General features: G+C 47.2%; 1 protein-coding gene across 5 annotated transcripts in view; it reads left to right on the top strand.

The window, feature by feature from the left end:
- Nucleotides 1-11687, top strand: part of KIAA0100 (KIAA0100 ortholog) — a 32282-nt gene continuing 20595 nt past the window's right edge. For 2 of the 5 annotated variants that reach the window (XM_003912500.4, XM_009189951.3), the window contains exons 1-17: nucleotides 2-171; nucleotides 963-1092; nucleotides 1494-1543; nucleotides 1844-1991; nucleotides 2171-2289; nucleotides 2508-2568; nucleotides 2762-2951; nucleotides 4147-4270; nucleotides 4809-4933; nucleotides 5192-5259; nucleotides 5374-5519; nucleotides 6192-6310; nucleotides 6419-6582; nucleotides 6741-6999; nucleotides 7970-8175; nucleotides 9871-10963; nucleotides 11396-11587. In XM_003912500.4, coding sequence (XP_003912549.1) covers nucleotides 104-171; nucleotides 963-1092; nucleotides 1494-1543; nucleotides 1844-1991; nucleotides 2171-2289; nucleotides 2508-2568; nucleotides 2762-2951; nucleotides 4147-4270; nucleotides 4809-4933; nucleotides 5192-5259; nucleotides 5374-5519; nucleotides 6192-6310; nucleotides 6419-6582; nucleotides 6741-6999; nucleotides 7970-8175; nucleotides 9871-10963; nucleotides 11396-11587 — 3262 coding nt within the window. In that variant the 5' untranslated portion in view covers nucleotides 2-103. Of the gene's footprint in view, nucleotides 172-962; nucleotides 1093-1493; nucleotides 1544-1843; nucleotides 2054-2170; nucleotides 2290-2507; nucleotides 2569-2761; nucleotides 2952-4146; nucleotides 4271-4808; nucleotides 4934-5191; nucleotides 5260-5373; nucleotides 5520-6191; nucleotides 6311-6418; nucleotides 6583-6740; nucleotides 7000-7969; nucleotides 8176-9870; nucleotides 10964-11395; nucleotides 11588-11687 lie in introns of those variants that run through there. The other 3 variants (XM_031657435.1, XM_009189952.4, XM_021928859.2) reach the window with 3 other exon arrangements.

The raw sequence follows: 11687 nt of genomic DNA, 5'->3' as shown, positions 1-11687 counted from the left end.
CCTGCGCGCGAGGCTGGTCGGCCCGCGGCGGCGCTGCGCGAATCCGGCGTCGGGGCCCGGCATGGCGGGGGCCTGGGCCAAGCCGGGCCGGACCCGGACCTAAATGCCTCTGCTCTTCTCCGCGCTGTTGGTCTTGCTGCTGGTTGCGCTTAGCGCCCTCTTTCTAGGCCGGTGAGGGGCTCCCAGCTGCGGCGGCGGGAGGGAGGGGGCGGAGAGGAGGAAGAAAGACTGAGGAGGGGGCGCGCGCCTTACTGAGGCGCGGGAGGCAGAGTGGGTAGGGTCGAGGGAGGGGGCGCGCGGCGAGTGGAGGGATCGTGAGGAGGCGCGTGGCCCGAGCTGCCGGGGATGGGCTGCGAGTTGGGGAGACTAAGGAAGCGGGCGGGGCCTGAGGAAATGCTGAGGCCAGGAACTGAATAGGAGTGTGAGGAAGGGGCCTGGTTCAGTGGCCTCCCTTTCCCCCTCCACCCTCCCCTGAAAGTCCTCTTAGCCAAGCGCGAAGGGCACCTGCAGCATCGGTCTGGGGAGAACAGCATTCGAGCTGCCGGGTCTGACCTCAAAGTGCCTTCTCGCGGATACCTGTCTGGAGGCTGGGGACAGGAGACAGAGACCGTCTAGGGAGTGTGATGGCACAACTAACAGAGCCGCCTCCGCTTTGACTCCTGCTGGGGCCTTCTCTCTCTGCCTCTAGGATTCCTAACAATTTGAGGGATTTTTTTTTTTTTTTGTCTCCAACTTAGAGGGTGGAGTTTCTGGTTTCATCTGGGTGGAGGGGTCAGTCGGGAGCTAGGATCTTGATCAGCGTGGCTGAATGTATATGACAGAGTGGTGCTTTGGAAGAAAGGAGAGTTGCTCAGATCCAGTTTCAGGACACGACCTTTTGCAACGCTTTGTAAGACCAGCAAGGGGTGAGGGGAACCATCATTGGAAGAAGGTTCTATGAATTAACAGGAATTTTTCTGCAGGTGGCTTGTGGTCCGGTTGGCCACCAAGTGGTGTCAGCGGAAGCTGCAGGCGGAGCTAAAGATTGGCTCCTTCCGCTTTTTTTGGATCCAGAATGTCAGTCTTAAGTTTCAGCAACACCAGCAAACAGTGGTGAGTTCTGGGAAACCCTGGATATGTGTAGCGTTGATCCAACTGAATTTAAACTCTTAATTTCCTTTTTTTAAAAAAAGAAATCCTGGTGGCTTTTCTAGTTAATGACAGCCTTACCATTTCTTTGCCAAGATGATCTTAGAGCTAGTTGGAGAATGCTGGGAGTGATGCAAATTGTTCAGTTAAAAATTTTATAGGACACAGAGTGTCCAGGGCACATAACAAAGATACAGAAGAAAGATAACAGGAAATTGAAGAGTTTACTGTTCTAATTTAAGAGGGAATTCAAGGCAACATGCCTATGAAAGAGAAATTCTAATAATCCAGAACCTTTCCTGGCTTGTCAAGCTGCTCGTTGCTTTTCAGCAGCTAGCACACAGCTTTCTCCCTCACTGTTTTAGGAAATTGATAACCTGTGGATTTCCAGCAAACTCCTTAGCCATGATCTTCCGTGAGTACCCTATATTTTCACTTCTCCCCTAGAGGAGTATTTTGGAGTTGGTGTTTGCAGAGTGAGACTCTTCTACAGAGGCCTCACAATCCAAGGAGGAAGGGAGGTTGTTGCTGAAGTCTTCCTGTTAGCCTGGGTGCCATTATCTTGTGAGACAGATATTGATAACTGCTGTGAAACTGTTCTCTGTGATTTGAGCTGTGTTTCTAGGAAGGATGAGAAAGTGCATGTGAGGGTGGGGAATAGATTGCTATGGGACGGATGGACCTGGTGGCAGTGAGATATTTCTCTTCTGGGCAGACACTATGTGGCATTGTGCTTTGGAGAAGTGCGTATCAGAACGGACCTACAGAAAGTTTCTGGCCTGTCTGCCCCATTCTCCCAGAGTGCTGGGGTGGATCAAAAGGAACTGTCCTTCAGCCCATCCTTATTGAAGATCTTCTGCCAAGTGAGACAACTTCTCCCACTGTCCTGGACTGTACTTTGGCATGGTTGGCTTTGGAGTTATGGGTAGATTTTTCTACTATTTTTAGGACATAATACTAAGAGCTGCCCCTCTTTCTCATCTGGAAGGGAAGGGCAGTTCCTTAACGTTAATTATTGTTCATCCTTGCTTCTTCCTTCCAGCTATTCTCCATTCATGTAGATGCTATAAACATCATGGTTCTCAAGGTGGATACTTCTGAGTCCTTATGGCATATTCAGATCAGTAGAAGCAGATTTCTTTTGGATAGTGATGGGAAAAGGTAAGCACCGGGGAGCAGAGGATCTAGCCGTCCCATTCTTGCCTTAGAGTTGCTTCAGGGCCTCCTTATCAAGGTTTTAAGTTCTCATTCTGTGCAGTTTGAGGAGATGCTAAGATTAGACATTTCCACTTGCTTTGTCCCTTGTAGCCAACAGAGCTTGACTGGAGGTAAATGGTGAGGAAAGGGGCCAAGTGCTCTTAATTTTTTTCCTTTCCCAGGCTAATCTGTGAGGTGAGCTTATGTAAGATCAACAGCAAAGTTCTAAAGAGTGGTCAGCTGGTAAGTATGCCATGATCATTCAGATGCCTCATTTCCTCCTGAGCATAAAGTGTGAAGGAGCTTAGGGCTTGCATTCTGGGTTCTGTGACCTTAGGGGGTTCCCTCAAGTCAGTACCCAGTGTTCCAGATCACATTTTGACCTAAAACTTCCAAACCTTCTTACATACACCTTAGAGGCTTGTCATCCCCACAGGAGGACACCTGCCTAGTGGAGCTCTCACTGGCCCTGGACCTGTGTCTAAAGGTGGGCATTAGCAGTCGGCATCTCACGGCTATCACTGTGGATGTGTGGACACTCCATGCTGAGCTGCATGAGGGCCTCTTCCAGAGCCAATTGCTGTGCCAGGGCCCAAGCCTAGCATCTAAGCCTGTTCCCTGTTCAGGTAAAGCCCCAGTCATTGAGCTTCTTGACTGCCTTGTTCTCAGGGATTGTTTTGGAAGTAGAAAAAAATAGTGGTCTCACTACTTACTTAGATGTGATTCACTAGTCACCATGAACTTTGACCATAAGGATAGTTAGAGGAAATAGAGCATTTGCTTGTGCTGAGTGGCAGAACTAACATTAAGTGTGCACCTGTCATGAGTTAGGCTTGTACTATGAGTGTTTTTTTTTTTTTCTTTTTAAAAGATGGAGTCTTGCTCTCTCACCAGGCTAGAGTGCAATGACATGATCTCGGCTCACTGCAACCTCTACCTTCCGGGTTCAAGCAATTCTCCTGCCTCAGTCTCCTGAGTAGCTGGGATTACAAGCGCCTGCCACCATGCCTGGCTAATTTTTATATTTTTTAGCGGAGATGGGGTTTCACCGTGTTAGCCAGGATGGTCTCGATCTCCTGACCTCGTGATCCACCCACCTTGGCCTCCCAAAGTGCTGGGATTACAGGCGTGAGCCATCATGCCCGGCCTCGTACTATGTGTTTTATATACAGTTGACCATTGAACAACACAGGTTTGAGCTGTGTGGATCCACTTATATGTGGATTTTTTTCAATAAATACAGTTGGCTCTCCATATGTGTGTATTCTGCATCCACAACCAAATGTGAATGGAAAATGCAATATTTGCAGGATATGAAACTCACTGATATGGAGGGCTGACTTTTTGTATACACGAGTTCCCATAGGGACGACTGCTGGACTTGAGTATGTGCGGACTTTGGTATCTGCAGGGGGTCCTGGAACCAAAGCTCCAAGGACGCCAAGGGATGACTGTATATTCTCTCACTAAATCCTCAGCACTTCACAAATAAGGAAACTGAAGCCTAGGAAGGTTAGCTAGGTAACTTGACTGAAGTCATGCAGCTAGTTGGTAGTAAAAATGAGGTTTAAATTATTTGGCCCTAAGGTCCACATTCTTTTCATTTACCAACCTGCTCCTTGTACTCCTTAAATTTTTAGAGACTGGAGAAGTACAGCAGGTGCCTGGATCTCTGGGGCATTCGCCTTGTGGTCCATCCAGCTTAGGCATTTGCTTAGCCTATTGTATGTGGGAGGATTTGGCCATAGAGGCCAGGGCATTTCGGGAGAATTGAGAGTGTTAAGAATTGATGGTTCTCGTGTTATTCATTCGTATTTTCAGAGGTGACAGAGAACTTGGTTGAGCCAACTCTGCCTGGCCTGTTCCTCCTTCAGCAGCTGCCAGACCAGGTCAAGGTTAAGATGGAGAACACAAGCGTGGTATTGTCCATGAATAGTCAAAAGAGGTGAGGTCTCTCCTGACACAGAAGATGGGAGAGTGATAGTGGGAGCTGTATGATGGTATCTCTGTAACCAGCCTAGTAGTTGCTGAGGTTGTCTATGGGGAGAAAGGAAGTAGAAATGGTTACATCCATGTAGTGTGGGAAGAATAAAAAAAAAAAATTATTACCAGTTTTGAGATGGAGTGTTGCCCTGTTGCCCAGGCCTGAGTACAGTGGTCCAATCTTGGCTCACTGCAACCTGCGCCTCCCAGGTTCAAGCGATTCTCCTGCCTCAGCCTCCCAAGTAGCTGGGACTATAGGCGCGTGCCACCACGTCCAGCTAATTTTTTGTATTTTTAGTAGAGGTGGGGTTTCACTGTGTTGGCCAGGATGGTCTCGGTCTGCTGACCTCGTGATCCCCCTGCCTTGGCCTCCCGAAGTGCTGGGATTATAGGCGTGAACCACTGCACCGGCCAAAAAATAATTGTTTTTAAAAAATAAAAATAAAATAAGTAGGAATGGCATTCCACATCTTCCTGAGCCAGAATCTTTCTTGGTCCAGGCACCTGACTTGGACTCTGAAGCTGCTGCAGTTCCTGTACCACCGTGATGAGGATCAGCTGCCCCTTCGAAGCTTCACAGCAAACTCCGATATGGCACAGATGAGCACTGAACTCCTGCTGGAAGGTTCATGGGTTGGGGTACTGGTACTGAGCGACAATGGGAGGACTAGATACTCTCTTTGCTCATGCCCCATGTGGAGTCCTTAATCTAATCTCAGTGTAACTGGGGAGCAGAAGGAGGGAACATACTGAGAGGAAATAGCCCCAGCTCACAAGTTTTGATGACAGTCCGTTTATCCCTTTGCAGGCTTCTGACCCTCTCCCAGTTTTACCTCTTGCCCTTCCAGTGCTCTCCTCTGATCTGTCCTCTGGCCTCTTACAGATGGGTTGTTGCTGTCCCAGAGTCGCCAGCGCATTGTCTGCCTCAGCTCCCTCAAGGCTAGTGTGCAGGTGTGATGATTGTGGTACCAGGAATTGTTCCTTTCTCTACTTTCCCGCTACATTATTTCATTATGAGTTTGTGAAATAAAACCCAAGCCCACAGTTCTGGTCTTCTTATTTCAGGTGACCACCATTGACCTCTCAGCCTCCCTAGTTCTGAACACTTGCATCATTCACTACCGGCACCAGGAATTCTCTCACTGGCTGCACCTGCTAGCACTGGAAACCCAAGGGTCTAGTTCACCTGTTCTTAAGCAAAGGAAAAAAAGGTCAGTCTGATCTTTTTCAGCCACCATCTTATCATTTGGATTCTCTGGGATTCTTTTGGTCCAAAGTGGCATCTTGTGTTAAATATGTATTTGGTTGTTTGACCTCCTCAAATCTGAGTCTCAACAGCAATCCTGTTTTATGTATCTTTCCTATTAGACTAGACTCCTTGATGGCAGAATGTTGTCCTCTTTGTTTTTATGTCCTGGGTGCTTAGCATAGTGTTTTATACAAAATAAATGTTTGTTGAACTGAACTTAAATGATAAGGAATGTCTTTGTCTTGTCTGCCTTAGATTGTAAGGTGGCAGTCATGTCTTTGTGTAGTGCTTCTATTGTGCTGCACAGAGAACTTAAGGTTATGGTTTAGAAGTGATGCTTCTTGGTTATTTTAGGTTCAAGCATGTGATATTGCTGGTGTTCATTGTATTTGGCCTATGAAAATGACAATTTTATGTGAGTCAACCTAATATCTTTCTGGGGTTCCTGCAGATTACCGTTAAGACTAGCAATAAACTGATGAGTTCAGCCTTTTATCTTCTAGGTGTATCCCATCCTAAGAATCACAATAAAACTCTAAATTCTCACTCTGATTTTAAGAGCTTCAGAAACTGTTCCATGATAGGAAGCTGCAGTTCTTTTCTTACCAAATAATGATGTTTTGTCCCTATGCAGAACCTTCCCCCAAATCCTGGCTCCCATCATCTTTAGCACCTCCATCTCCAATGTCAACATTTCCATTCAACTTGGAGATACACCGCCTTTTGCCTTGGGATTCAATTCTGTCTCTCTGGGTAAGGCTCTCAGATGGAAGAGGAACAAGAATCTGTCCATTAATGGAGCTAGGTCCAATTCATGGCCACAGTGGTTCCATGCAATCCCTCTTTCTCACTATTGTTCAGATTACCAGCACCTCAGGCCACAAAGCATCCATCAGCGGGGTGTCCTGACTGTAGACCACCTCTGCTGGCGTGTGGGCAGTGACTCCCACATTCAGCGGGCACCACACCCACCCAATATGCATGTTTGGGGTGAGGCGCTTGTTCTGGACTCCTTCACGCTACAGGTAGGTGGGGGCTTTGGTGAATAGGGGCCTGCACAGCTTTCCTCATCCTGTCATGCATCAGAGCACTGAGCATCCTTTTGGCAGCAGGAAGTGCATTAGGGAATTATAAAACTGTGCGCCTCTATACTTCTAATGGAATCCGTCTGCTTCTTCTCTAGGGTAGCTATAACCAGCCTCTGGGCCTGTCCAGCACCCAGTCAGATACCCTCTTTCTTGATTGTACCATTCGAGGACTTCAGGTGGAAGCATCAGATACCTGTGCCCAGTGTCTGTCTCGTATCTTATCCCTGATGGGTCCACAATCTGGGAAGTCAGCTGTCTCTAGGCACTCTTCATTTGGGGAATCTGTGTCATTACTGTGGAAAGTGGACTTGAAGGTCGAAGACATGAATTTGTTCACCCTTTCTGCCTTGGTTGGTAAGTGGGACAAGGAGTCTATGCTGAAGTGTGCTACTTGGGAGACGGAGGCAGGAGAATCACTTCAACCTGGGAGGCAGAGTTTGCAGTGAGCTGAGATGGTGTCACTGCACTCTATCCTGGGCAAAAGAGCGAGACTCTGTCTCCAAAAAATAAAATAATATAAGTAAATAAATATACTGAAGTGTGTAGTGTGTAACCTAAGCAGATTATATTGGTTTAGTCTGCTCTTTCTCATTTGATGAAGCTGCTGAGCTGGAATTTTTCTTTTTCTTTTTTTTTTTTTTTTGGAGACAGACTCTCCCTCTGTAGCCCAGGCTGGAGTGCAGTGGCGCCATCTCGGCTCACTGCAAGCTCCGCCTCCTGGGTTCACGCCATTCTCCTGCCTCAGCCTCCTGAGTAGCTGGGACTACAGGCGCCCGCCACCACGCCCGGCTAATTTTTTGTATTTTTAGTAGAGACGGGGTTTCACTGTGGTCTCGATCTCCTGACCTCGTGATCCGCCCACCTCAGCCTCCCAAAGTGCTGGGACGACAAGCGTGAGCCACCGCGCTCGGCCTGGAATTTTTCTAAATTAGAGGCATAAGATGCTTGAAAGTCTTGCATAAATATCAGGCTTCTTGATATTTCTTAAGGGCTTATGAAAGGCAAGTACTAAGCAAGACATAAAAAGACAACCTTAATCTAGTCAAGAGAGATCCATATAGCTTTTTATTTCCTTGTGTGTTTAGTTCTAGAGAGTAAATGGTATGTCTCTGTGCAATTTGTAGGAGTTAAGGAACTTCTTTGGCTCTGCCAAATCCAGTTAGGTTAAGAGAGGAAAGGGAAAGTTTCCTTAAAACCTAAGGAATGAACTTAGGGAGGCATGAGGAATAAAGATAATTAAGGGAATAAGTGAGAAAGGCGAGTGAGGACTTTTGTTGCCCTTTGAGAGCTGGGAACCAAGGCTGACATGGTTTCTGGTTATTAGGTGCTTCAGAGGTACGACTGGACACCCTGACTATCCTGGGCAGTGCAGAGACCTCCACTGTGGGAATTCAAGGACTTGTGTTAGCGCTGGTGAAATCAGTCACAGAAAAGATGCAACCCTGTTGCAAGGCCCCTGACATCCCTACCCCAGTGCTCAGCCTTTCCATGATCTCCATCACCTATCACAGCAGCATCCGCTCTCTGGAGGTAATGTTCCTGTGGAGAGGTGGGGCCAGGCTGGTTTTTCCCTCAGCTTAGACCCTTTCTCTGTCTTTTTTTTTTTTTCTTGTCTTTTCCCAAAACAGAGTCTCACATGTTGCCCAGACTGGTCTTAAACTGCTGGGCTCAAACAATCCTCCTATCTTGGCCTTCGAAAGTGCTGGGATTACAGGTGTGAGCCACCATGCCCAGCCTCTCTTTTTAACTCATGTTGTGAAACTGGTTTCATGAGAAGTATGACACCTGATTTTGTTTATTTTTTCTAACTCTTACGTTTTTAACTTTTTGTGGAATTTAAAATACATGCAAAACTAGAGAGAATATATAAGCTTTGTATACCAAGGTTCAATAATTACCAATTCATGACCAATTTCTTTTAATTATACTCCCACCAATTTCCCCTGCCTCAGGCTCTGGAATTATTTTGAAGTAGGTAAGTAGGTATCAGACATATATAATTTCCACTATAAATGTTTCACTATGCATTTCTGAAAAATAAGGGGCTTTTTAAAAATAATGACCTGGTGTAATTTTGCTGAAGCCCTCAGCCCATCAAAAGACTGGAAGGAGTCAGACGATAGAGGCAGTGGCAGGTTTTGAGAGGCTTTCCAGTATCTTTATCCTCAGGGTAACAGATGGACATGGGACCCTCTTAGGAGGAGGGTGGGCGTTTTCCTCTTTGTCAGACTTCACCTTTGGAAACGGAAGAGTTTCCTTTTTAGAGACTAGAACTTGAGAATTTTCTGTCCTGGAATTTTACTTTTGTCTGTCCACTTAGCTATTCAGAACTGACTTTGTTTTTATTTTTAATTTTTATTTACTTATTTTTTCTTGAGATGGAGTTTCGCTGTGTTGCCCAGGCTGGAGTGCAGTGGCGCAATCTCAGCTCACTGCAAGCTCCGCCTCCCAGGTTCACGCCATTCTCCTGCCTCAGCCTCTCAGCAGCTGGGACTACAGGCGCCCGCCACCACGCCCGGCTAATTTTTTGTATTTTTTTAGTAGAGACGGGGTTTCACCATGTTAGCCAGGATAGTCTCGATCTTCAGACCTCATGATCCACCCACCTCAGCCTCCCAAAGTGCTGGGATTACAGGCGTGAGCCACTGCGCCCGGCCCCTGACTTTGTTTTTCAAGCTGACAAAGACACTACTCCCTCCTTGACACATACTTTTACATAAGTCAGCTGCCATATTGACTTGTGTGCTCAGTACTTTATTATGCTATATTTTGAGAATTAAATTGATGCAATCAATTCATGAAACATTTTCAAGTTGACTGTTGCAGTGGTTACTAGACAGTGTAGTTGCCGATAGAAAGGTAACTCATAAGCAGAAACATGAAGGCAGATGATAATATTATTGAGTACCTGCTGTCTATACTGAGTGTACTATGGTAGATACCAAAGAATGAAAACACATGGTCCCTATTTTCAGACAATTTAGAATCCAGTTGAGGAGAACTTGAAAAGTGTAAGTGCTCTTAAATGTAAGACACTAACAACTGTTAGCTCAGCACGTTAGTGCTAACAGGAACAAAGCAAGGCAGTAATTAATGTGGTTACTCAGGAACAACTTCTGGGTGGAGATGGTTCTTGAGCCAGGTATGCATGTGTCATAATCTTTTGCCATCTCTACTGTTTTATGACATGGTAATTGACAGATCCTTTTCTTCTGCTCCCTAAAGGTTCAGTGTGGTGCAGGGCTGACCTTACTTTGGAGTCCCCCAGATCACATGTACCTGTACCAGCATATCCTGGCCACTCTACAGTGCCGAGACCTACTAAGAGCCACTGTGTTTCCTGAGACTGTACCATCCCTTGCACTAGAGACTTCAGGAACCATTTCTGAGCTAGAAGGCCGTGCCCCTGAACCATTACCCCCAAAGCGGCTGCTAAACCTAACCCTGGAGGTGAGCACAGCCAAACTCACAGCTTTTGTAGCTGAGGATAAGTTCATTACCCTGGCTGCAGAGAGTGTGTCACTGAGCCGGCATGGAGGTTCCTTGCAGGCATACTGTCCTGAGCTGGCAGCTGGCTTTGATGGCAATAGTATCTTCAACTTCAAGGAGGTGGAGGTGCAGCTGCTGCCTGAGCTGGAAGAGATGATCCTCCACCGGAACCCCTTCCCTGCGCTGCAGACCCTCCGGAACCGTGTTTGGCTTCTCTCCCTCGGCTCAGTCTCAGTGGAGTTTCCTTATCAGTATGACTTTTCTCGAACTCTAGATGAGGCTGTGGGAGTTCAGAAGTGGCTGAAGGGACTGCATCGAGGGACTCATGCTTGGGCCTCTCCAGGCCCTGTCCCGCTCCCACCTGATCTACTCTTAAAGGTTCAGCACTTCTCATGGGTTTTCTTGGATGATATTTTTGAGGTGAAACTTCATGATAACTATGAGCTGATGAAGGATGAAAGTAAGGAGAGTGCCAAAAGACTGCAGCTACTGGATGCCAAAGTGGCCGCCCTTCGGAAGCAGCATGGGGAGTTATTGCCTGCCCGCAAAATTGAGGAGCTCTATGCCTCTTTGGAACGCAAAAACATTGAAATCTACATCCAGCGTTCCCGTCGTCTCTATGGCAACACACCCATGCGCCGGGCACTGCTCACTTGGAGCTTAGCAGGGCTAGAGCTGGTAGCTCTGGCAGATGCCTCTTTCCACGGTCCTGAGCATGTGGTAGAACAGGTTCAAGAGCTTGATCCAGGCAGCCCTTTTCCCCCTGAGGGAGTAGATCTTGTCATTCAGTGGTGTCGAATGCTCAAGTGCAATGTCAAGACCTTTCTGGGTAAGTAGTGTTTCCCTTATTTGCAGACCCCGTGTTTGCCTGCTCAGCTCTAGGGAGCTCTCTGAGTGATTTCAGACAAACTAGGTTATATGGTTATATTGGGAACTGTGCTGTTTTGGATGGGTGGAGTGGGATGGGTGGGCTTCCCTTCCCTTTCTTTGTTCCTAAATTTCACCCTGAAATTGCTTGGCTAACATAAAGGGAAAGCTAACACAGTTATCTTTAAGATTATTGTCTCTTGGATCTCAGTGCTATGCCCTTAACCTTCTGCTCCAGGGTTACTGTCATTTTCCAGCTTGCTGTCAACTGCCTGCCCTTGTTCCCTCAATTGACTTTGTAAATATAGATGGGTAAAATAGTGGTGAGGAAAAAGGCCCAAGAGTGCTCAGACTGCCCCTGAGTAGCCAGTGTGTACCCTTCCTCTGGTAACAGTTCGGATCAGAGACTATCCACGGTACCTGTTTGAGATCCGTGACTGGCGGCTGATGGGTCGACTTGTGGGCACCGAGCAGAGTGGTCAGCCTTGCTCCCGTCGGCGTCAGATCTTGCACTTGGGGCTTCCGTGGGGTAACGTGGCAGTGGAGAGGAACATGCCCCCACTCAAATTCTACCATGACTTCCACTGTGAGTAGAGATGGGGCAGTTGGTTTGGCTGAGGGACATTTGTGATGGGTGAAATAGGAGATGAGCTGAGGCCCTTCTGGAGTGAAGAAGGAAGAGAAGG

The sequence above is a fragment of the Papio anubis genome, chromosome 17 (genome assembly GCF_008728515.1).
Source record: "Papio anubis isolate 15944 chromosome 17, Panubis1.0, whole genome shotgun sequence".
Taxonomy (NCBI): domain Eukaryota; kingdom Metazoa; phylum Chordata; class Mammalia; order Primates; family Cercopithecidae; genus Papio; species Papio anubis.
The sequence above is the reverse complement of the archived record's forward strand: the minus strand, read 5'-3'. Positions and strand labels throughout refer to the sequence as shown.